The sequence below is a fragment of the Epinephelus moara genome, chromosome 2 (genome assembly GCF_006386435.1).
Source record: "Epinephelus moara isolate mb chromosome 2, YSFRI_EMoa_1.0, whole genome shotgun sequence".
NCBI classification, from domain to species: domain Eukaryota; kingdom Metazoa; phylum Chordata; class Actinopteri; order Perciformes; family Serranidae; genus Epinephelus; species Epinephelus moara.
Window position 1 is genome coordinate 17,274,681 of NC_065507.1, and position 27,136 is coordinate 17,301,816.

General features: G+C 41.1%; 1 protein-coding gene across 3 annotated transcripts; it reads left to right on the forward strand.

The window, feature by feature from the left end:
• Positions 1-4,183: 4,183 nt before the first annotated feature.
• On the forward strand, positions 4,184-27,136 carry LOC126382615 (uncharacterized protein C14orf132). 3 transcript variants are annotated; one of them, XM_050032593.1, is made up of 2 exons: positions 4,184-4,363; positions 26,836-27,136. In XM_050032593.1, the coding sequence occupies exons 1-2, from the start codon at positions 4,337-4,339 to the stop codon at positions 27,052-27,054; spliced, it is 246 nt and encodes an 81-aa protein (XP_049888550.1). In that variant the 5' UTR covers positions 4,184-4,336; the 3' UTR covers positions 27,055-27,136. The 3 variants fall into 3 exon arrangements, 1 of the variants encoding a protein (XP_049888550.1); XR_007569074.1 differs by lacking the exon at positions 4,184-4,363 and adding an exon at positions 18,833-18,973 and having other exon boundaries at positions 26,836-26,976; XR_007569075.1 differs by lacking the exon at positions 4,184-4,363 and adding an exon at positions 18,891-18,977 and having other exon boundaries at positions 26,836-26,975.

Sequence of the window (27,136 nt, forward strand, 5' to 3'; positions counted from 1 at the left end):
GCAGAATATTGGACTTATGTCAGATGGACCGAAAAACAATTCCAAATGAATGCTATCACCTTTTAGTGTCTTCTCAATGTGCAAATAGTTTAATTAATGAATGTTTAATGCAGTCTTTTAGTTATATACTACAGCTGCTGAATACCTTTGTACTCTGTAGTTTTACAGCCAAAATACATGGAGAATGGGCGCGGTGCAGCATGTCGCACATGCTGACCATGGACGCTAATTTTACGTGGCCCTCCAACAAGTAAAAACCACTTTAGGGTGGCAGTAGCTCTGCCCATAGCGACTTGGGTTGAGAACTGGACGGTTGCCGGTTCAAGTCCCCGTATGGACCAAGTACAGAGTGTGGACTGGTGGCTGGAGAGGTTCCAATTTGCCTCCTGAACCCCCAACTGCCTGGGGAACCTGTCCATGGGCAGCCCCCTCACTCTGATATCCCTCCATTTAATGCATGTATAGATCCTGTTTGTGCATGTGTGTGTATTTCCGGCCTGTGTGTATATGAAAACAGAGTGAAAAAATCAGTTTCCCCTGCCGCCTCAGGGATTAATAAAGTAAATCTTCTTCTTCTAAAACTTATTAAAAATTGAGTACAATCTGTTTAAATATGGTTGGGATAAATACCTCATTGTGCCAGAGGCAACGTGTTGCAGCAGAGCACCCTTGTGGGTTTTTATATTTCACATTAAAATAAATCAATCAAATCAATGCATCCTATGGTTAAAACAATGCAGTTGATTAATTCAGTAGCAATTCAAATAGCCTAGCTTCCAAATCCTGCATAATCAACTGCATTAGCACCTGGCAAAACTCAATATGCACACAGTATGGTATGCAACCACATGCTACAAAGTCTATGGCCGAAAAAAACCTGCCTACATGACACGCTGCACCCATGCCCCACACATTTTGGCTGAAGAAGACTTTTTGTTTATATTTTTTACTCTGTGTCTGTGTGTCTGTGTGTGTGTGTGTTCCCTCAACAACAAACCAAATTTGTGCACAGTGAAAGCTGACAAAAAGCAGCTTTTGAAAGTTAGTCATCTGTTTGCATGTGTGTGTGCGTGCGTGTGTGTGTGTGTATCTGCGCGGGAAGCCTTTGGGGGACAAGTAACAGTCAGCATTTTTAAAAAGTGTCTTTGGCTATGAAGTGGCTGCGATGACATCAAAGTGTTTTTTCTATCTATGTCAAAAAGCAGTTTCAGGCAGATGGGAAGTGGATGTGTAAAGAATTGCACACAGTGAGCGGAAACACTGCAGGCAAATCCACATTGGACAGCACTCCTGTGTAATACACACATAAAATGCACACTAATGTACAAACTGTGGTGGGGTAATGGTTTAATATGTGTGGAAAAAATAAAACAACACTGTCAATGACCTGTCTCTTAGTCCACATTTCTCATCTTTGTGTCTCTTTTGTTCAAAATGACTTTGTGTCTCACTCTCTGCTGACAGCTGGACTCACTGGCCCTCAGGGAGAATGACCATCTCTCCTCCAATGGACTGTATTGTGCACAGAGGAGCTACACATCACTCTGACGCTGCATATGCCTACACACTCACACAGGGCGCATAAATGTAGAGTCATTTTCTCGCTCTTACTTGTAACACACACACACACACAAAGGCCACAACAAGAACTATTTTAAGGGGTTTTCTCATGCGGTAGTAATTGTTCCAAAGGCCACAGAGTACAATAGAGGTCTACAGTTAACAGCTTGGTGTGCTGTGACATTAGAGACACGTAAGTGGCTTGGGGTGAATCTGTCTTTGGAAATTAAATTCAGCAACTCAGATGAGCTCATTTTAAGCACAGACAGGAAGAAAAATGCAGTGTGCATGTGTGCCTGAGCAATACTGCATTTTGTGTGCATCCTAATGTAGTGTATATATGTAGGATTTTTATTTCAAATGCCATTTATACCAACAAGAAAATGCACTTTATACACCGCACAGTAGTGGACACGCTGAAATTTCACAAAAAAAAAAAAAAAATGTCAGAAAAACTTTTTTTAACTCTTGGTTGAGGTGGAAAAGCAAAGCAAACTGCCACAGTGCAATGGAAATTCATTGTCATTGATATTTTTCTGTGTTATTGTAGTGTTGAATTGTACATTGTATTGGTTGCTGTTTCCTGCTGCTCTGCATGGTTTGAGCACCGTCTTGAGAATACTTATGTTGTTGCTGCTGCCATCTTGTTGTCTTCTGTCTGTCTAATTTTTAATTAGCACTTTATTGGTTTCAGAACATGTTGCCAAAACACTGCAGTTAAACATGAGCCAGCTGGCTAACACTGGCACATTCACATAAATATTGGTTAATGTGTTTTTCTTACGACTCAATTAAGGAAATTAAGTTAAAACACTGATGCTTTTGCTCCACTTGAGAGAAGAAATGAACTGGGTGCACCGGAAATCTTTCTTAAATTGATATACAAATTTTATAGAAATGCCATTCACACTGTTTCTGTTTTCGCTCTTTTTTTTGTACCAAAAATAACCTCCTTTACTAGCAGAGAAAAAATAATAAACCCATGATAAACTTCTGTCCTTGTATCAGGATAAATCTAAATAACAATGAACCACACTTTAGGGAGCAAAGAAGTCACTTTCATCTGCAATTTCAACTCTCTACTGAATCCAACATCAAACAATGTCCTATATATGTAGGCCAGTAAAGACGGTAAAATGCAGCAATTCACAATTGCCTCAGTGCGTGTTCCATACTCAGTATATAGAACAATATACATCAATGGCATTTCACATTCGACACTCTCTGTTATACATAAAGTACCTGGAGTATAATCCACAAAATGATGCTGGTACCTTGTTGAACTTTAAAACTGTTACAGGGTTTCACATCAAGGAAAAAAATTGTCATTTGATTGAAAACGTGGTTGGACTGTAACTATTCAACAAATCCTCGTACAATGGTTCATATGATAGCGAACAAAATTGCACATTCAATGGTTCATATGATGATTGCCGCTTTTTTAATTGCATCATCTTTTTTGCGGATGACTTGTGCCACCAGTGCACTTAGATCCTAATAGTGGCATAACAGTAGTGGATGGAAACTTGGCCTGAGATATCGTAGTTAGGTTTGAGGGTTTGATCGTGGAGAAAGTTTGTTTTCCTCTAACCTCTATCAAGCGGCGTTTAGTTCCCTTATCTCAACCAATGTTTATACAATTCTGATATCATTTTTGGGTCATTTCTGAAGGCACTGACACTTTCTTTGATGATAACTTTGCAGTCCTCTTTAATTATGTGGATAAAACAGATGGATGGATTTTAATACAGCTGCTTACTTGACACTATGGTTAACACATATGTATCATGAAGTGCCCCTCACCCACCATGTAGCCTACAAATTCATACAAAGAGCCAGATGGATAATGAGGTTAGGTTGCTCCTTGACAAGATGTGTTTGCTGACATTTGCTACTGGGAAAACAGATTGTAAATTCTAAATCCATTAAATACAGTCAAACTAACTGAAATGTATAATATTAACATAAAATTGCCAAATAGTCAAAGGCTACATACTGCAAATCTTTCTCTGTACCACTTTCTAATGAGACATATTTTACAGATTGTTGATGCATTGTAACTAATGGCTTTACTAAAAGTGATTGAATTAATTATCAGTGCTTTGTTTAAGACACTAATAAGATCACATTTTGCATTGCTACAATATAAGAAGCTGAGTTTCCTCATGACTCTTTCTCTCTAATAAGCTTTTAAGTCTGCAGTTATAAATAAAAGATATGAGACATTAGAGGATGATTTATTAATCATAATAAAGCCATTAGTTTTAACTTCTAAACCCTTTATGAGCTTCAGCTGGATGCAAGAGAGTCAAAGACGGAGGAAAACACAAAGTTAACTTTAATGTCAATTTTCAGATGGAGTTAAATAATTCAGAGATTACAAAGTTCATTGAAAAGTAAGCGGCTGTGTACTGGGTGCCAAAAGAGCTTACATGCAAAAGGCACACCACCATCAATAATTCTGCAGGGTTTGCCTAGCATGCTTCCAGCACAAGTTTACCCCTGCCCCCCCTTCCTCCTCGCAACATACACAACCATACAGAAGGAGAGAGGGAAGTGCTGAGTGAATAAACTCTTCCATGAAGCATGAAAAGCGCTCATTGTGTCATTATGTAGCACATCCACGACCACACTCATCTAGCGAAGCACAGCAGAGCAGTTTCAGAGACCTTCCTCGTAGTCTTTCTTTTGCTTTTTGAATTTTTTTATTTATTTTTGTTGCTGTCTGTAGTTTTACTTTTACACACTCAAGCTGGCAACCATCGATCCAGGGATAATGGAGTTATCGCTGATGGCAGCACAGGTAAGGAAATGGAAATACATTTACATCTAAGCAATAAAATCCAAATTCTTCTTTTTGATTTTTTGTTTTTGCTAAGGAGGAGCAACGTGCTGGATTACTGTACTAGGGCAGTGTAACATTATTGTTTTCTGTTATACTGTAAGTAAACCACCTAACCAAGCTCAGTAAAGGACAGTAGAGCTAATGAGTTGTTATGGTCTTTAATTTTACCTGTGTGTTTTAATTTCTTTTGCATTTTTCTGCTTTGACTTTCTGAGATTTGTGACATATTTGCTGATATTTACTGCTTTGTGACAAAGTATTTAGAGTCCACAGTCTCACAATAATCATGAAATAATTCATGTCAGATAAATCTGATACGAGACAAGACACAATGTAGATGCTGCAGCGTCTATTTTTATCAGCAAGAGAGTGCAAACATAATGACTCGGTAGTGAAACATAGCTGCACGTATTGAGTCACAGGAGCATAAGAAAAGTTTTTGTGCATTTGTAACACAATTACGTTGAGGATATACATGCAGAGATGACAGACTGCAATGTTGCTTTTCAAAATAAGACACGAAAGCAAGGACTCGTGCTTTATTTGGACAACTGAGTCACTGTGAAGCTGCTTCTTCGCAGTCCGCCTGTCATTTTAACAACTTGCATCCATTGGTTACAGTTTGCATTTTAACTTCTTAACATTTTAAAGTTTTACAAAGAGGTCAAGCGGCTCCTATTTTCCTCGCTTCTGTTGCTCACTGCATATATTCATAATATTTTAAAGATTTGTCTGCTAGTGTCAAAACAGTTTGCAATTAAAGAAGTAACACAACAGTAATAAAGGGTTTTCAGTTTTTTAAAGCATGCATTATACACATTTTTTCATGTTGTACACCACTAATATAATGTAAGAAATTGTAATTGTTCCCGTTATCTGCAAAGAAAACTACACTACAAACCAGATAAAGCGATTCTTCTGTTGTGTGTTTGCTGGTGTGTTTGTTTCCTCCAATCACAGCTAATGTAGCAGTCTCATCGACTCTCTTGCTCTGTATCGTGGCAAAACACTCGTGTCCCATTTTCTGCCTCTTTTTTCTCTCTCTGTCTCCTCTGACCTATGATGTTGAGCTTTAACTAGCCTGAGGGAACAGCTTTATGTTACAGCCGAGGTCCCTTTGCGAGGTGTAGAGTGATGCAGCCTATGGATACGTTTTGAAAGTAATTACTCCACTGTAGCTTTCAAGTGCATGCACAGTTAAATCCCTGCTTTTACTGCACTGAATCACTTTATTGCCTGAGAATGTTTTTTTTTTTTATCTTGGCAGAAGAAACAACATGGGTAATGGCTTAGTGAGGGAAATGGTTTATTACAGCTATGAGATATTAGAGATATTAGATAAGCAAAGTTTTTGAGAATATTTATGTCTGACATAAAACATAGAAAATGCAGTATCATATAATTTTAATGGCACAAATACTCTGAGTATGTTCACTGACAGACACAAATAACACTAACCAATCTGACCATATCACCTAATGGAAATAAGATATTTCTTGTAAGTGCGTTTGTATTCTGGTCCAACTGAATTGAGGGCGGTTTCAAGTTGAAGCCAAACACTAACTGGTGTTATTGAGACTGAGCTTATACTGTGCTACTACTTCTGCATAATTTAATATGACAGTATTCTACTGTAGATTATTAGATTGCTGATGACAATTCGATCACATCTGAGTTCCCGCTTGTCAGTCAGCTCGCCAATGAGCTGCCTGCTTAAAGATATAACATGATTAAAAGATTAAAATGTCTAAAACAACGAGATGAATGGTATATGTATTTGTTGAGCTATGTACTTACATTATCCTAAATAATGTTTCCAATAATGTTCAAACCCAGAGAAATCTGTAATTTTAATCAAGGACACAGTCTGTGTCATTTGGTTGCCGTCGCCTGTCAGTGGTGTCATATCCTCTTTGCAAAATCGTCGTCATAAATTTACTTTTCATACAGTTTTCAGCCACATTTTTACGATAAATTTTATCAATCTTGGTTGTTTTTATCTTAACCTGATGAAGGATTTCAGTCATCACACATCAGGAAGGTCACTGCCATGCCAAACAGCATTGGAGAAACACAGATTTTTAACATGAAACTGCTTTATTCAGCATTTTTAGTGGTTTAAATCACCAGGTCCATTTGTTTTGGAGAGGGAGAGACCTTTGCAGATAATTCGGCTCTTGGTAAAAACCTCCTGAACATCTAGATCTTAACTTATTAGAGAACAAAGGGAGCCTGGATTAGCAAGTGCTGGGCCAGCAGCCCCTCTGCGATGAGCCAAATAGTGTCTGAGAAACACTGATTTTGAAATGAAACTGCTTTAATCAGCTGGCCCCTCTGTTTTGGAGAGGAGGGGACCCCTGTGGATAATTCAGCTCCCCATAAATACCTCCTAAATGATAAACACTAAAGGAATCCTAACTGGGAGAGCAGACTACAGTGACAGCCTTGCTTCATCTTTTGTTACTGTTTTGACTGATCCCTCACCCCTAGTGGCAGAAAATTACACATTGTATGTTTAAAGGCTCTCTAAGTCTAAAGCCTAAAAGTGTGAAATTACGCTATCTGTTGGTTGCCCATTTTTGCAGACTAACAGCTTGAGCTTTCATATGTCAAACCTTTTATGACACTACATCAGGATTAATGTTAAATAACAGAAAGGAACCTAAAAGATGTCTTACAGCACGACACATGCTGCAGTCCTGGTGTGCAGATACAATACCTGTTTCCTACAGTGTACTCTGTCCAGCTGAGCAGATGTGATGAGAAATCTCCTATGATAACCATCTGCACAAAGGTACTAAATCAGCTAACCCTCTGTGCAATAACACACTTATGTGACAGCAAAAGATGCTTCAGTCTTCTCAAAAGTTTTCCACATGCAATTTGTGAATTATAGGTGCTATTATGTCTCTGTGTATAATGTTCCTGCACAGAAATCAGCTCCTATTTTAAGTCTCTAGATTGAGCAGCATTCCCCTTTAATTCCCTGAATGCTGTCACCGAGGCTGTCTACTCCAGACGTGAACCCTGTCCAGCTGAAGGAGTTTGATGGAAAGCCTCATCTGATAGCCATCTGTTCTCAGATAGTTAATCAGGTGTGCTCAATGTGTGGTCCTTAATCACCCAATGCTAACTGTCTCTGCGTGCTCTGCAGTCGACGCCTCAGTGCTCTCACTGAAGAAGCCATGCACCTTCAAAACTTTGTTTCGCAGTAAATTGAAACAATATGTTTTTTTTTGTGCAGCTGAAAGGCTCAAGGGTCACTGAAATGCATTGTGGGTCGGATAATTAAGGTATGTTTTCATGCAGCAGCAGTACAGTCAGCATATCGGCATTAAACTGCATTTTAAAGTCCAAGACCTTGGGAGGAATATTCATATATCTCCGAGTGCTTTATGAAAACATTTAATATTTTTGTATGTCATGTCAGTGATCACATTGATGGTAATCTTATTTCAGTCACTGATGAAATGTACTTGAGCGAGACACAGGGACCAGTGGCTGACCTTGTGTCAGTGACCGGGTTCTCCTTCTTTCTATCCCAAGCCTCCTTTTTTCTGGGACTGAATGCTAAATTGGTCTTAATTAACTTGTGTCCATCAAAGTGTGTGTGATAGAGAGTTAGGTCAGATTACCATCTGTTTAAGAGTTTATCAGGTACTGCTGGGGGTCGTCTCTGTGTCACAGACAGCAGATCCGATCCATCATGAGCAGCTCTTCCTTTCAGTAAAACCAAAAAGTGTGTATGTGTTAGAAAAATACAACAGATACACTAGGTTTTCTTATATTTATATGAAATTAGAATTACACTGGAGCCACAGTTAAGCTGACACACAGTATTGCAGGATTTTAGAGCAAAACCATGTTCTTCATGAAGTTTATTTTTATTTTTACTTTTTTTATTTTGTGATCAAATGTATAATTTTTCTCTTATTTTATTCCATTATGTTTCCAGACATCAGTAACAACTGTATAGAAATCTGTCATATCTTTAATGAAGGGAATACCAAAGTTTTACCCTTAATTCATAAGTAGTCATTTTTAATTTAATTTAATTTAATTTTTAATTTAATGTAATTTTTTTTGGCAAGTGACAGGTGACTTACAAATCAGAAGTTTCACTGATTCAGCTTATTTTAGCTAACACAAGATCAATACAATACAAATGCTACAATACTCTCTGAGTGTCTCTGAGTATACTTACACCTACAAGCTCAGGACATGCTGCTTGAATATACTTATCTTTTTGTAACACAAACAGTACTGATATCAGCAGAATGATGCTGAAGTCAGGAAGTCTGAAGTTCAGGCCCATTAAAAACAACTGGAGTCCAGGAGCAGCTGGAATAGCTGGGTCGCGCAAACTTTTGATTAATCAGATCGAGGTGTTGATCTAGAATAGGGATGTCTATGTTTGTACCTTGTTACCATCCACACAAGTGGGCTGGTATTGTTTTCACCTTGTGTGTGTGTCACCACATCAATGTGGTCCTGGACCCACCTACTGTAGTGGGTACTATCACAGACCAAGTGTTTACATGTCTGCACATTTGTCTGTGGACAGACTTTTGATTACATTGCAGTCACAAAACTTGCCAGGTATGTAGTTGAGATCACAATGAAGGCTGAGTTGGATGTGGTCCGAGCAAAGGTAGAGGGCTAGGAAGTACTTTACCACTTTATACCCCTGGACGACATTCGGTTTAAAGATCCTGTGTAAAGGATTTAGGGGCAGAAATGGTATATCTGAAAATAAGATTCCTTGTGTTTTCAGTAGCTTAGATTGAGCTGTTGTTCATGTTGTTTCACGGTAACCCAAAACTGTAGTTTTCCTACACACTTGGCACACAGGAGAAGTTTCAGTTCTGCAACCTCACCGTTAGATGCCACTAAATCCTGCACACTGTATCACTGCTGGTGTGATTCCATCACAAGATGGTCTCTAGTTTTTTATCTAGATGTTTGCATGTAGTCTGAATATTTACTTTACTCTCAAATTAATATTGTACAGTTTTGTTCCTCTGTGTACTGTACAGTACAGTACACAGAGGAACTGTACTGTACTGTACTCCATGTAGATGCCTGACAATAAAGTCAACCATCTTATCTTATCTTATCCTATCTTATCTTATCTTATTTTCTTACCATACCTTACCTTACCATACCATACCATACCACACCATACCTTATCTTACCATACTGTATGTTACGTTACGTTACATTATGTTACGTTAAGTTATGTTACCTTACTTTACTTTACCTTACCGTATCTTACCTTGCCATTTACCTGTAGCACAACATTCCAATCTCCAACTTATTTTATGACCTCCTTCCACAGCTTCTTGTCCCCCTGTGTCTGCTTCTCTTTTATTACTGGGGTGCTAAGTAGTTTTGATATCAGAAGGGGGAGCAGCAAGTTGCTGCAGTGATTAGCATTGTTGCCTCAAAAGATTCCTGGTTTGAACCCCGGGGCAGGGGAGCACTTCTGTGCAGAGTTTGCATGTTGTCCCCTTGTCAGCGTGGGTTTTCTCCAGGTGCTCCAATTTCCTCCCACAGTCCAGAGACATGCAGGTTAATTGGTGACTCTAAATTTTTCCATAGGTGTGAACGTGAGTGTGGATGGTTGTCTGTCTCTATGTGTCAGCCCTGTGATAGTCTGGTGACCCGTCCAGGGTGTACTCTGCCTCTCACCCAGTGACAGCTGGGACAGGCTCCAGCGCACCCACGACCCCTAAAAGGATAAGCGGTTATGGAAAATGAATGAATGAATGCCCACATATTACTTTAAATAGATATTTATCTGCCTTGACATTGGCTTATTTTGCATGTTTGACAAAATTGTGGACCACCTTAAAGATGTAGTGTCTGGGTAATTTTACAGTCCAAGTGCAGGAGTTATCTGAGGTGGATGGATCTATGCATAACTATCTATGCATAAGGTGTCTTTATGTGGAAAATGTGAGAGCATCTTTACACTTCCTGTTCCTTTATTATTTCAGCATGGGGGGGTTGAGATAACCTGTAGTGATAAGCAGAGGTTATGATTCTGCTGAACACATGAAGCATACAGGCAGATGAGTCACTCGTGGCACGCATAGTTTAAGCTGTAATAATGCCTTATTCATTCAGCATGAATGGCATGACAGATTAGAGGCATACTCACGTCAGACATGTATATGTTTGGACACAAATGTACTTTTGTTACGTAAATGAGTCAATTGTCAACCCACACTTCATCTCAGAAATTGTTCTGTTCCTTTATGACGGGATTATTCTGAGAGATGGTTTATTAAAACCAAGTGAATTCATATTTGGAGGATATTATAAATGTCGGTGTATACATTTCATTATTATACATTATACTGATTTGTTAGAGTCGGGTTTGATTTTATTAACCAGTTTGTTCAGAGAGAAACAGAAAAAATTGACTAAATGTGATTTCTTTGCCCAGCTTTAATCAAAAGGTCAGATAAGATCAAAAAGTTTAAAATGAGATTTTCATTTACAGTATAATTTTAGCACTGACATTTATTTATTTGCCATGAACCCATCCAACCTGTAACCTCATTACATAAAAGTGTATTGTGTGAGTAATCTTGAGTACATTTAATCACAATGCTTAGACTTTAAATTTGAAATGCTGCAGTTTGTTCATTTCCTGGGATACCTTTGGAGTACAGTATAATCACAGTTGCATTGTCAGGTTTTTTGTTTTCTTCCTATAAGAGGATTAGGGTAATCTCTCTCTCACACAGCATATTTCACTTATATTGCATTAAGATTCGATGTGGCTTGATACAAACCCCAGAGACATCCCTGATAAACCAGTCCATACACCTAAAATATTATGTAATACTGCATGTGGGAAAAAAGGAATCATTTTCAGTTTCCTCTATTGCTTTGCATGCATAAAATATAAAACGTGTAATATGAGCGTGTGCTTGTGTAATTTATCTTATCCTGCGCCCATGTGAGTGACCTGTGAAAACATGTGGTACTGCTACTTTTACTTCGGTGAATGAGTGCCGTTTCTAGCATTTGAAGACTTGATTTGAAGGCTTAGTCCCAACCTCCCTTTTTTATGAACAAGCTCTATTTTTTATGCTTTTTTATGCACTCTGGCATCTTATTTACCTTTAAAACCTTTTATAAGAATGTATCTTCCTGATTATTTATTCATTGCAATGTGTAAGAATACTCTGAAACTGCGATGATTAAATTTTAAGAGAATTTTGAGGCGCTTGTACTTCAGCATTTCTATTTTATGCTACATTATATTTCTACTCCTATACATCTCAGAGGGACACACTGTACTTTTTACTCCACTACATTTACTTTGAAAACTTAGATTAATAATACAAAATATAATTAACTAATAAATGATGAGATATATTTACATATTAAACTATCCAGCCGTATATAAAGCTGCTAGCTGCAACATAAAAGTGATCGGTGCTCTTCCTCTCTTGCAAGCAATCACACAAAATGTGCTGCTTGAATGAAAGAGGACCCAAATAAAATTGCTCTTGATCAGTATTGTTTGTCACAGCCTGCATTCTGCTCCCCTGCTCTCCCTGTGTTTTTCCACTCTACCTGCCAGCCACCAGCCACGCCCCCCTGATCAAGACAACTCCACTCACCTGTGCATGCAGCTGCTCCTCATCAGCACTCCCTGCATATAAGCAGCTGCTGCCTTTCCCTCATTGCCAGGTTCTTCAACCTCATGCAAGACTTTCCAGCGCTTCTTACCTGCCTGATCTCCTCTTTCTGACCCTGCCTGCCTCTGACCTGTCTATGTCATCTCTTTCCCGGTTAACTCACCAGCCTTCTGTCCCCGCCCATGAGTTCTGCCTCTGCGTCTCTGGTTTCCATCTGCTTGTGGCTGTGTGGTGTTTTGCTGCCACGACATTTCAGCCTGAGTGTTCCCACCTGCTTGTCAGTTGCCTGCTGTGACACGCCACACGCTGCCTTGTGTGTGTGTTAGGGTTGCCACTAACGATTATTTTCATGGTCGACTAATCTGTCGATTATTTCTTCAATTAGTTGACTAATCATTTCATCGAAAAATGTGTTAAAATGTTGAAAAATGTCGGTCTGTCTCGCCCAAACCCCAAAATTACGTCATCTAATGTCTTGTTTCATACTCACGCCAAAGGGTTTTAGTTCACTGTCACGGGAGAGTGTGTAAAGCTGCCAATATCTGAACGTAAGAAGCTGCAGTAAGAGTATTTTGGGGTACTTTTATAGTACTTTTCTATGAAAAATGACTCAAACCGATTAGTCGACTACTAAAATAGTCACCGATTATTTTAATAGTCGATTAGTCATCGATTAGTCGACTAATCGTGGCAGCCCTAGTGTGTGTGTCCTCCTTTCGGCTCCTTGATCCATCGCCTGGTCTCTACTTCCCTGCCTTCTGCTGCTTGCTGGACTGCTCCTCGGATTCCGGACCCCTCCCCTTCTCATCCACTCCATCTGTGAGCCCCTCTTTCCCTGAACCCAGAGACTGTGTGTGGGCTCTGAGCCCAAAGAACGAACTGTTACCTGAATATCTTGGTCAGCTCAAGTTTCTGTTTATTCTGTGCATAAATAAAGGTCATTACCAACTGTCAATGAGTGCTGCATTTTGGTTCAGTCACACCTGTTACATTATTCTATTATTTTCAAGGGCTTTAATGCATGAACGAAATGACATATGATTCGGGTCTTTTTTAGAAATTATGATTAGGCCTATGTAAGTGATGATACTGTGGGCACCCTTTTGCGTGTGTATGAGATGCACTGGGTTTTCAACCAAGTCCACTGTAAAACCATCCATCTCACTAAACATTCAGAGTAACAGATATATTATTAAGAGAATGAAAGTCCACTTAGAATGGGAAGGGAAGTGGATGTAACAAACAAGCACAGGACTTTGAAAGGGCAGAAACCTTTATGATGGCACCTTTATGCCACGGGCTAGCAGTGACTCTAAACATGAAGTTTTGCTGCCAACACCCACCGTGACTTACTGCGGACCCCCTCTGTGGCAAGATCTGTCAACCCCTTCCACATCAAGATCTACCAACCCCCTTCTGTGTCAAGATCTGCTGACCCCTTCTGCATCAAGATCTGCCGACCCCTTCTGTGGCAAGATCTGCCGACCCTCTCTGTGGCAAGATCTGCCGACCTCCTCTGTGGCAAGCGCCGACCCCTGCTGTGGCAAGATCTGCCAACCCCTTCTGCATCAAGATCTGCCGACCCCTTCTGCATCAAGATCTGCCGACCCCTTCTGCATCAAGATCTACCGACCCCCTCTGCGGCAAGATCTGCCGACCCCTTCTGCATCAAGATCTACCGACCCCCTCTGTGGCAAGATCTGCCGACCCCTTCTGCATCAAGATCTGCCGACCCCTTCCGCATCAAGATACAACGCTGAAGGCTTCTGCCCAGGCTTCAAAATATGACAAGCAAGGATGAGATCATGTTTTGCCTTCACAAGAAACAAACAAAATGGACACACACACACATAAAAACATTTCTCCATAGCGTAGTTAGTGGTCAAGGGTACGTTTAGGGGTTAAAATGGCGACTCGGTTATGATTAGAGGACCTTCATTATCATGCTTCCTAAACAGTAATATGGTCATCTGTATGTGATGAAACATCTGTGTATGTACATTTACACCTTTCAGTGTGTGTGTGTGTGTGTGTGTGTGGGTGCTTTGAGCGTGAAGGGTCTTATGAAAGCTGGATGTGGCCACTTAGTGATGTCAGTGAATGCTGTTCTTCGCTCGTCTGTCAGGCTCTGAAGCCTCCAGCAAAACTAAGCAAAGATTCAACCACCCATGAGAACAAGCCTCTCTGTCTCTCTCTTTGGTGTTCTCTTTTTCTTGCTCACTATAACCTACAGACCGGACACCTCTGCCTTCTCACGTTCATCACCTCGCATGTTGTTCTCTCCGTCTTCTCCTCTCTCAGTTATTCTTGCTCCCTTCATTCTTGCCATGAATTCAGTCCACTCAGTGCCCCTCTGGACATGTTCTAGCTGCAGTATTTTCTTTTCATCTCACGGCTCAATAACTTGGAAATTATGAAAATTATTTTCAGCTGCTTCTACTTTTTGATTTAGCTTGCTTGGTGTCCATTATTTCAGGGCAAAATCGTCGTCTCATGAGAGTCTTTTGAATTGAGCTCAATCAAATTAGCTTTTATTCAAAACCAAGACCCACTGCCAGCAGGAGAGAGTATCTGCAGGTCTTTCGAAAGTCTTGATGAAATAAAATCATTTAAATGTACTGCCTTATTAAAATACTTTAAAGTCTTTTTTGGAGTTTTTTTCCACTGTACTAATGGATTCCTTTTAAAACTTAGTTTCATTTTGATGCAAATCTCTAAGTAGAAAGGGGCACTGACTGGTAAATTTAATTCAACGATTAAAAGTGAAGTTACAAGTTTGTTAAACATGTTGAACTGATGCTGATCCCGTCTCAACCTTACAGAAAATGGCTTGGTTTTGATGTTAATTGCATTTTTTTGTGTGTCTGTCACATTGGCAGCTTTCAAAATGACCACATCAGTTTGTCCAGGTTTGAAGGCGTTGGCTCTGTGTTGCTGAAGCAGCATCGAAATACTTAACACAACAGTATGTGTCAAACAAAATCTTATTGTGGACTTGGATAAGGTTTTACACCGCGTTTTATCCATGCTAGTAGTGTTGGTCTGTCTCTAACCCTCTAAACCAAACCCCAGACTGACCATCTCAACAACTATCAGATGGATTGCCATCAAATTTTGTACAGACATTTATGGTCACCTGCAGATGAGTTCTCATATAGTGCCACCAGCAGGTCAAAATTTGTCATTTTGAGTGAAATGCTTAGACAAGTGGTTCCAAACTGGTGGGTCGCAGTCCAAAAGTGGGTCGCGGGTCCATTCTGAATGGACTGCAAGTGGCTTTTATTTAGAAGTGTCATTCCCTGGTGTAGAATGAATGATTTATGGACAGTTACTTGACGTAGATGGCAAACTAGCTTGAGGACAAGTATGACGCTGAATATGTTAAACTGTGGACCTTGAACTAACAACTAAGGAGAAATCTGGACACCGTGGCTGGACCAGTTGGGAACCACTAGTCTAGACTGCTTCATGTCTACAACTATTGGATGGATTGCCATGACTTTTGTAAAGACAGTCATGTAACCCTTTGTATGAAGTGTAAACGGTTTGGCGATCATCGAGTCAAACTTTAAATTTGTCCAGTTCTGCAAAACTAATGACATCCCCATTAGCCTCAGCTCTACTTTCTGTTATGCACTAGTTAGCAAATGCTAAGACAAGATGGTAAATATGGTTAACAGCATAAAACATCAGCTTGTTAGCATTGTCAGTGCTAGCATTTTAGCATGCTAGTTTTAGCATTTAGCTCAAAGTGCAGTGCAGTCTTACAGAGCTGCTAGCATGGCTGTAAATTTTAAGTCTTGTCATAATGCCAGTGAAAACACACATGTTGGACCAGACACTTACAGCATTCACAAAAACATATTGTTTAAACTGTAGAGACATTTTTTGTCAAACTTTACAATGGTTCATACAGTATTTTTTCTTTCTCTCTGTCTTCACCCTCAGTTGCCCTCTCCTTTGTTTCTCTTCATCACATCTGTATTTTCTTTCCCATCTTCACTTTCTCTCTGTCTCTCTCTCTCTGTGTTTTTTCCTTCTGTGACAGATGTTTCAGACAGAAGAGGAACAGCTGGCTGCTGTGGGGCTGCTTATTCACCCTTTCATTTCTTTTCTCTTCTGTCCTCCCCCTCTTTTCCTCTCATCCTTGTTTTTCTGTTGAAGCAGACACAGATGGAGACCCAAATTTCCAGTCCTGGAAAAATACGTTTTGGGGACTTTATAATTCAAATGCAAACAGAAGCCTCCTCCTCTTGGTAGAGTCAGGTATTTGAGACAATGTGCACAAGGCTGAAATGTTCCCCTCACCCAGGAGCAAGATTTCACGTCACGGGCTGCATTAATAGCTTGTGAGACAAATGCCTCATAAATGATGAAGTGAGTTCTGGCCCCTTCTGCCCCCACCCCCTCATCCTTAGCTAATTATGGGAGAGCTTTTTTTTTCTTCACCCCAAATCCCCTTATTCCGCTCAAACTCCCCTCGTTTTTAAATAACCCCCAGCCTCCAGCGTGTCGATGTGTGTGTGCGCGCTTGCGTGTGTGCTTCAAATGATTGATGAATGTGTGTTCCTGGTGCATATGTGTGAGCACTCATCTGTGCCCTGTCTGTGTATGTGCATGTGCGCGTGTGATCACCAGAGGCGGTATCTGAATCTCCTCTTAGAAGAATATTATGTAACTTTGTAAACTGTCACTTTCCTGGACACACACTCAACCACACACATACACATACGGACAAAGACTACACACATGTACTTCCTCCATCTACGCCGCCACAGGACACACACTCATGGACGGGCACAGGAAGCAGACTCATACGCTCACTTATGATACACAAAAGTTACGTTGTGCACTTGATACGTCACGCAGCAAAAGATATCTTATTTTGAGAGATTTGGAGGATTGAGGCTGTATATGTTGTGTCTCTAATCCCGACGGCCCTGCAACACTGCACGCTATATCAGGATGTCCCATCTGTGCCCTGGTCTGGGATGGAGGGATGGATGAGGAGACGGGGAGGGGTTGGAGAATCTATGGAGGGAGAGAGAAGAAAAAATGGATGATGGAGGTTAGCAGAGGTGAGGAAAGAAAGCGCAGGAGAAATACAGTGATATTACACAAGGTGACAGAGAGAATAAATGTGATCGGAGAGGCTAAGGACATGGGAGAGGACGTAGAGAGATGCAGAGGGAGGATAGTGTTAAACAGAAGTTGTGGGTTTTATGTCATGGAAAAAGAATGAGCAGGTGGCGGAGTCACTGTTTGATTTAAAACAGAGTGACAGGGTGGCAAATACAGAGGTGAGAGACAGAACAGAAGGATAGATAAACAATTAACAGCTATGGAAAATAGAGAAGGAAAGAGAGTAATGTGAAAGGAGAGACAAGCTACAATGAGGTAAGATGATGAGGGCAAAAGAACACGTCATGTGGAGTCACATTTATCCTCTGATAACCTCATCTTTCTCACCGTTTATTCATATTTTTTATTTATTGTTTTTAGATGGAAACAGCTGAACCTTAGCAGGTAACTTGGTTACACTGCACAAACTCTCTTTTTTAACCGGTCAAGAATTCAGAGGTCGTTCTTTCCCCCTTATACATTAATCAGTTTCAAGACGAAACATTCACAAAACATTACTTTCTGAAACATTATAATGATTATGCGCGTCTCATTCTTGTTTTAACCAAAGATAGTCGTGAAACCTGACTGTGACCCAAATTATATGATGAGACAGATGTTTTCTGCATTGATTCACACAGATTATGGCACACACAAGCACAAAGACACATGTTCTCTAACCTGTGCATATGCATCCACCCATGCATACAGATGCATGCTATTAATTTTTGTACAATAAGCACACACACAGATATGCACACATATGGTACATGCAGATACGCAGGTGCATGCCATTCGCATGTGAATGCATACAGGAAGGCTAATTTTTGATTGAGTTACTCGCTGTAACTCACTGTGCGTGTCCACACAGTCCCAAACGTAGACGCAGAAAAGTTGATTATCCTGGTGACTCAGCAGGCTGAGTCGACCGACATGTGCTCGCAATGCTGTTGATTCAAATCTGATTTGGGATTTCTGTCCCTTCATATACCCAGTCATCCCTTTGTTCTGACTGTTTGCTGTTGTATTGTGTTCGGTGAAGGGCAAGTTTAAGAAAAGCATTGTTTCAAGTGGCCTGTACAAGAGAGACATCACTGAGACATCAACTTGAACGGTTTTGACAGTCGACTGAGTAAAAGCACCATTTGCTTGGCTGTTATTGATCATTTCACACCAGTTTGTGAAAGAAATGCTTCATATTCATTGTCAGATTTCTAAATAAGTGCGTGGGTGTGAGTGAACATTTGCCTTTTAGTCAGTACTTCTCAGACAAGGTTGAAATCCATGATGAAAACTCAGCTGGTGAGCTGTAGTCTGGCTGTGTGAGGCGGCAAACATCCAGCTCAGCTGTTTCAAAGATGAAAGCGTCACCTGAAAAACTCTTACGTCCCCCCCACACACACAATTTACTCTTTTTTTTTTTGTTACATATACACGTGTCCATGGTGTGATCTGTCTTTCTCTGTCTGTATCTCTCTCACACACACACACACATGCTCACAGCAGGGTATCTAAATCTGTCCAACTCTGTCTCCTAGAAATTACGTTTATGCCCTCACAGTGTGTGTTTAACTCCCTCACTTTCATTGGGAGGGATCTCTCTCTGCCTTTATCTCTCTCACTGTACACTCCCACCATCACTTTCTCTCTCCTACATGGAGTCCAGTCTCTCGCTCTCATGAAGCGCTGCCTCCTCCCGCCCTTTTAGATGCACTCAGCCTCAGTCAGAGTGTAGGACAGGACAGACAGGAACACCAGCGCTGATCTCTTCCTTCACATACAGCCGGCAGTAGGTACAACTTTCTGTCTTGCTTCGTGTGTCTGTGTCTCCTAGATGTTTTTATCATCTCTTTTAACCCAACACACTATGTGAGCATCTCTCTTTTCTGTTTGTCTAATTCTAATGAGAAAAGTAGCAGAGAACCTGTGATGATTAAAAAAGAAACTGCATTTAGTGAGCATGTTTTAGAGGTTGAATGCTGGAATGACTTCACTTTTTTCAACTTTGAATGACTTGATAGGCCCAATGATAGTGCTGTTTGGTGTTGCAAACATGACGTGATACCCTGCTGCTGCAGATGCAAGACGTATCCTGACATGTATGTAATGTTCCAGTACATATCTCAGCGGTTGTCCACACGTTACAGTCCAAACTGCCCGCAGTGGATGAATGTTAGAGAGAGAATCTATAATACATTAGGATGCAGTCTTGTGTGGGCTTGAGGAGTTGACGTGATACCAGCAGTCTAGCACTTACTTGTGTGATGTTACTGCGATGCTTGAGAGTGTTTCATAATGAACAACGGCAAGAAGTTCTTTAGTTTGAGCACCAACATTGGGGTTGCCTTTTGTAATCACAACTTACATTCAGGCTACTTCGTTTGTGCAGCTTCTTGGCTCACTCTTTTTATGTTGTGTGATTGTGTCTTACTAACTTTATAAAGTCACTGGATCCTGAACTGACTGAATCAGGGCTACTACTATTGCAGCTGGTGTCAGTTTTCTGTAACACAGCATGGCATGTTGTCGAAATAGCACCCATCCATTATGTGGGGAGTCACACTATTGAAATGGTATATAATTGGTGGTAAGTGAAATGCCACTGAAACATTTTCCACGTTCTGATGCACAGTCTGTCTCTTATTTGGATTTTTTGTTTGCAGAATTATTCTTAAAAAAAAAATAAAAAAATAAAAAAATCATTTCACACCCTCTCAATAAAATATGAACAAACAAGGAAGAGGTAACATAAATAGTGGATGCAGTGAAAGTGTGAAGCGACCATACAGAGGTCAGCTCCTTATGTAACTGTAACATCAGTCTGAATGGACAGATTGCTGCTCTTCTACACAGCCTAGCATTGATGCTTATCTCAGTGACTGTAAGCGTGTGTGTTTGTGTGTTTGTGTGTGTGTGTGTGTGTGTGTGTCACTCACTAGCACCTAATTAATTTCTTGCAGCTGTTTTTTTTATATCATGAGCCTCTATTTCAAACCATCAATACCACACAGGACTGTGTAGCGTACAGCAGGCTCGCCGTCGTGGGGTCAAAGGGTACAGATGACCCCGGCCCAAGGCCAAGGGGGAGCCCATAAAAAGGTCTATGGTTGACCCTGAAATGGGATCAAGTACAACGCTTTGCTTAAATCACTGCCAGTTCAAGAAAAACTTTGAGTTGACAGCCATATACTCTTAACACTATTTCAGCTATGCACACAATTTGACCAACATTTAATTAAAGTAGCCTCAAGATTTAAGATTCTCAAGATTCTTTTATTAAGCAGGACAGAACACACTACTCTTGAAAACTGGTCACAGTGCTCTAAGTGTCTGATCTCTTGTCTCCTCCAGAGAGCGATTCTAACTTGAGGTGTGCCCTTTCTCGTTGGACAAAACCCACATAACATCTGGCTTTGTCCTCAGTAGGAAAGGTTACAATCAGCAATCATTTCTCAGACAAATGACTCTGCAGTCGTATTTATTGACTCCATCTCTGATCAGCAGTGATGGCAACATGACACCCTGGCAGGCATGCTGAGTCACGACGCTCACCTCTGTCTGTAACTTCTCTGACTCTTGACATGTCAGCCGCAAACTTCATCTGTCTCTGTCCAAGCAGCGCTCAAACATTTTTCAAAATTCGTAAGAACCTAATTTGGAAGAGAGACTGAGTAAGTAACAGATATAAAATAAGAAGTAACCACTGTAACATTTTAGCTGGCAGTTGCTTTCTGCCATGGATGCATAAAGAGAACTGGATACAGAGTTGGAGCTGGGGCCTCATACATCCTCATGAAAGTTGCTCAATGATGAAGCCAAAAAATATGACTTCCCAGGTTAAATTTTGAATCATTGTGCCCATAGAGCAAGCGCACCAGAGGTTTCACTGGTCTAGCCGCATATTTCTAGTTTAGCCTTCCACCAACTTGAATGGGGATAAAATGATTGAATCATGCAGCCCCTCTGGGCTTTCAAAATGTTATTGGACCAAACAGATCAAATTCAATTGATTTCATTTTGTGGCAGTTGTGACGTTCAAATAATGTATCCAAAGATTAACAGACATCTCATTCCCAGTGTAAGTCTGTGGGGAAAAAATAGGCTATTTTTGGGCCACATGACATCACCTGAGGGGCCTGCAAGTTGTAGTTACATGGTTTGACCACTATGTCAAATTGGCTTCAAGGTCCGTTGCACTTCCTGGGGGCCTGCTTTGCACTGTTTACTAACCCTGTGATCTGTCTGTCTGTCTGTGATGTTGAATGTGACACACCAGGAAAAAAACAGAAAGGCACACTTGTCTGCTGGTGATGGTTAAGGAGTCTGTTGCCTATTTTCAGCAGGTTTTCCTGCATATACGAGCTAATTTGGATAGATAAAGGGAACGTCTCTTCTCCGTCTACACTCGGACGGATATCATCCTGTGTGCATGCCACAGTGTCAGAGCCTCAGCAATGAAATAAGCTAACAAATATTTTATTTGCATTAAAAAATACATTCCTGTTATGAGATGGATGCTTGCCTTTGCATATCGGTACAGTGGACATAAAGTTAATCATATGTGTGCTTGCAGCTGTTTTTCGGAGCACCAAAACTGCTACTAGAGAGTAGCTTTCTAGAGAGTGCAACAAAAACATTTGAAGTCTTCATATTAGATATTTGTTCTCCTTTTAATGGATTTTCCCCCCCTAAAATTCTAAAGTTATACAATATATGGCGTCTTTGGATGGGAAGCCCAACATTTCATGCAGTTTGTTGCAAGAGCAAGGATTCAGGAGGAACAGCGAGACAAAGACGGAAACAGAAAAACACTGTCGGATGGATAAATACTTTAACACCTTCATTATTTAACAGTGCAATCTGCAAGATCACGATATCGACATGGTCTCTGTTCTCATGCGTCTCTCTCTGTTCTGACCGGTAGCTCAGATTGGCATGAAGTTGACCATGCAGAGTTGCAGCATGCAGGAGGGATTTAGCTTTTTGACTTCAGACCGCGCAGTTCTAAAAACAAACTCATTATATCTTTGGGTAGTTTGTCTTCGAGGTGTGTGGTGTAATAACTCCTGCACATACCCGTGCTCACTGCTGTTTTTGTTGATGACCTTTTTGTGTTGTTTTACTCGCAGACTCAGACACAGCTTCCAGGCAGGGTTTTTTTTTTAATGAGGGGGTGAACAAATTCAGCGCTCCCTTTGTCCCCATGTTGGAATTGTATCTGTCTTTATGATTGTATCGTCAGCTGCATGTTTTACGTTCTTACAAACCAGCACGAGAACGGAAAAAGTGACTTCTGTACCTTTCCTTCGTTCGTGAAAAATCCTTGGAGGCAGTTAATTAAATATACATATTAAGTGGCTGATGTGAGAGCTCTTAAAGTTTTCTCATAAATTATGCTGCCATATATTACAGGTTGCAACATTTTTTTTTAACACCTCTGAGAAGGAATGAATACACGCATGCACACACACAAAGGATGGTAGTCTGTTTTATGGGATGAGAAGAGACAGTTGTGCATGATTACGCATAAAGGAAAATCATTTGGGATTTAATATGTAAGGCCTGAGAACGATACCTTTTGGTCGGGGCATGTAATGAGTACATTTATATCTGTTCCTCTGAAAAGTTTGATGTTTTGTATTGACATTAATTTTTACGGGACTCTCATCCATCCTTTTTGATATCAATCTTTTGGTCTTCAAGTTATACCCAAACTCTACAGTAAATCATGTGCACCTCAGCTGCTGTAAAGACAAAGTGAAGAAGCTGATTTGGCCAAAACCAAAACATTCAAACCATATATCAGTGGTCTCAACCCAATCACTAGAACAAATTAAGGGCATTGTACGTTTCTGCAAACCACCAATATGTTTAACATTTTCTCGTAGAGCAGTTCTTATGATATCCTACGAATTAGTGCCCCATGACTGACGTTACATCCTTAACATGCAGTCACATAATTAATGTAAATTTACAGAGGTTAGGTTTAGAAAAAGAAACTTTGCGAGGTCGTTCCGATCATGCAACTCCAGGGAAAGTCCCGGGAGAAAGTAGGGTTTTTTTGTGACCTATCCACCGCCTCAACCTGCTTACTTACAAGACAGCTTGGGACTGCTTCCTTGTTTACTCCAGTCAGCACATTGGTCACATGAACACAGCCTTTCAAAATACGTGAGATATGTACGACTTTGGGTGCATTACTTTTGGTAGGAAAACATACGAACAGTTTGTGAGAACAGCCTGATATGGTACTTTTGTAGGTTTCATATGACGCAGAGATGTGGAAACCTTATGTTTCAATTGTCAATTTTATGTGTTTGGGTTTAAGCTCAAAAAACACTAGGTTAAGGTTAGGAAATCATCATCTCTCATACTAAAATACCCCTATTTGTTGCCATAAACACAGCTGGGAACGTCCCAATCTGTCATTTTGATGGTCTCGAACAGTCTCCTGCTATTCCCTCTCAGCTCAAACTCAGCTCATATAAATGTAAACTGAGCTACGTCATAAGTATGAAACCTACAAATGTAACATACCCGTGGTTTGCAGTAACCACAGTACACACAATGCCAGCATTTTATTCTGGCGACTGGGTTGCCGGCCTAACCTTCCACTCAGGCAAGTGGTGTCAGATAACCTCATGTCATGCCCCCGATGAGTCCCTATTGACCCCCTCTCTTTCAAACTGGGCCTAAGGTTAAATACCTCCATCCCACTGTGAAGGCATTAAAATCTAAGGACAACCATAAGTGCTACCTGAGCTTCACCACTGGTGTTTTAATGGGCTTCTCTTGTAATATCAAGTGATAACAAAAGTGAAACTCCTTCTGCCTTGTATGAAGGTTTTCCTCTGTGAGTTTCTCCTGGAGTCACGTCTGCAGTTTGGGTGCAGAGATATGTTGGATGAGGACACAAGAGAAGCTTGAGAAGCACCTGGGGTCAAACTGAACCTGGAGCTTGAAGCATCCCACAGCCAAACTAGGAGAGAAAACAAATCTATTTACAATCACAGGGGTTTGACCTCAGCTGCACACTGAGCAGAGAGCCAGCTCATCGGTTTAATGTTCATCTTTTAGACATTTTGCACCCTCTGTGCTGTGCGTTTTGTAACTGTCTTTAGGATACAACACATTGGTAAATCAGACTTTTTGTTTTTCATTATATTTGGGAGCCTTTAATGAATGCCTTTAAAAAGAAAACAAATTAAACATTTTCTGCACATCAGGTTACATGAGGACATTTCCAAACAATGTCAGACTTTACTTCATTGCTCCCACAGTCAGGGTAGACGTAATGCTGTTCGACCATCACAGACTAGTGCTGTTACATGCTAAAACACCCGCAAGTTAAAGGGTCAAACTCACTTGAACCTTTCAGCTGTCAGAGTGAAAGCTGGAATTATTAATGGTCACTAAGCTGTCTGTTTGTATCAGCCTGTTCAGTCTGTGCTTTGTATGAAAGAGTATGAGAAAGCCTGTGGCTTTTTATTGCAGTGTGTCATCAACTTGTGTGAAAAGTTACAGTAGATTTAGTTCACTCACCTGAGTTTACCAACTGTGCCACTGTGTGTTTGTAACACAGGTGTCACATCCCTAGAATAAAAAGCCAGTAGCAACACAAGCAACTAAAGAACAGGTAGCTTGTGTGTGTACATGTGTGTGTGAGAGAGAAATAATTAAAGACAGGAAGTGTGCTTGTTTCTTCTTTTGCAGACATGAATATTTTTGGTTAATAATTACCAGAGATAGCTCCATATAATCTCATTGAGTCTCTTTGCTGTCTGGGTGAGTGGGTGCTATGGAAGCCCTCCAGGGACAAACACAGCTGAGATAAAATTGGGATTCATTATCTGCCTCGCTTGTTTTTTCCCCTTTTTAACTCTCTTTTCCATCCTCTGTGTGTGTCTGTCTCTTTCAGTATATGTGAAGCATGTGTCAGACTTCGTTAATCCGTCTGAGAATTAATCCATGTGAGATGCTGATTTCTCTTCACTGTACAGTACAGCTGTCCTGAGACCAGGACAACACAGCTGTGGGGTTAAACTCCTGAACAGAACATGTTATTGTTCAGCCATGTTGTCCTTGTCATTGTAAGACTCATTTAAGGCTGAATGCATCTTGTTTTTAGCCTTTTGAGATAAAGAATATCTTAGGCATTAAAATGTCACTGCATCCAGTAAGAGGAGGAAATCAGATCTTATTGAGAACCAATTAGATTGATCAGTTCTCCACATTAAACAATTTAGTTCCAATAATGAGCTAGTAACAAAACGTGTAGCTCAGCGTGCGACGTAAACAGTGACGTGGGAGGGAAGCAGCGGCTAGTCAGTCCTTCAGCGATTCTCTCGTAAGTCGGCCTGTCCTTCACCGTCCCCGTCATCTGACGGTTAATGGCCTCTTCATTTGCAAGGGCAAGGAGGGCGCACAATTCCTTGTCTCCCCAGTTGCTCATCTTTACAGTGTCTGTCAGGTTTGCGTTTCCCTCTTGCTATTAGCTGCATATTCCTGCTATCAGCTGTTTCCTATTTATCCACCACCAGTGGGTCACACATGCGGCGTCATCAACAGCTCCTCCCACAAGTCATCAACAGCCCCTCCCGTTGCGGAAGGCCACCTCGGTCTGTTTAAACTAAAGGGATCCGCCAATATGGCTACCCTACGAGGCGGAAAATTGGGCACCTCGGATCAACTCACCAATCCGGCTCTGTGTGTCTAAACGCTTGCAGCTTGCCGGCAAAAGGTCCCAACATTCGTGGAAAATCTGGCAGTGTAAAAGGAGCTAATGTTGCAGACCAAGTACACCCTCTTATAGCACTCCACAATGGCAGACGCCCCATAAACCTGCTCAGGAGTGGCTGAAGGAACGTGACAAAAAGTTCAAGGTGTCCTGGCCTCCAGATTCCCCAGATCCCAATCCGATCGAGCATCCATGTAATGTGCAGGTACCCCACGTCACAACCCCCAGGACTCAAAGGATTGCCGCCAACGCCCTGGTGCCAGACTCAGCGGGACATCCCCAGAGGTCCTGTGTCCGTGTGCTGACAGGACAGAGACCCCACCGTTGATCGTACTCAGCTCTGACCTGTCGAGGCATGGACACATGACCTCTGGCTTACTGGAATGTCCCATGGATGCTTGATTGGATTGGGATGTGGAGAATTTTGAGGGCAGGTCGATGCATTGAGCTCTTTGTCACGTTTGTCATACCATTCCTGGGGGGCACTGTCAGTAGGAAGTGCCATTGCCACGAGAGGGTGAACTAGATCTCCAACAGTGTTTGGGTGGGCAGTGTGTGTCAGGTAGCATTCACATGAATGCCAGAACCCAGCAGCACCTGTTACATCTTACGATACTCACTTTACCTTTCGGTGATTTTAATGTGGCTGATTTCTGTTTCTTTTTAGTAGTAACACAACTGGTAGTCAGCTATAACATGTTGTATTTGACCTGGTGGACAAATTCAAATTCTTCTTTTTCTCTGTCTCTTTATTGCTAAGTCTGGAGAAAGCTAAATCCAAATCACCAGACTGCAGTTTTGAGTTGAGCCTGCACTCTTGTCAGACTTTATCTAACAAAAATGATTAAGTTAAATGTTCACAGACTTTAATTTGAATTCTTCCCCCTGTCTCATCCATCCCTCTCTCTTGGCAGCATTTCCCGGCTGTGAGCGGGGCCTTCATGGATTCTCCGTACAATGGCAACACGTCCCTGCAGACGTCCACCTCCAACCTCAACACCGGCTACTCTCGACCCTCGGAAGCAGAGGATGATGGAAAAGTGTCCAGTGACACCATCTGGCTGTGGATCGCTGTGCTGGCAACCATCGGCAACATAGTGGTGGTGGCCGTGGTTTGTGCCTGTGCCTTCTGACAAGATGGACGAGTGGAGCAGAAACGCTGCTGCTGTCGGATGATGGGAAACCTTGTATATCCTGAAAATATATTTTTCTTCG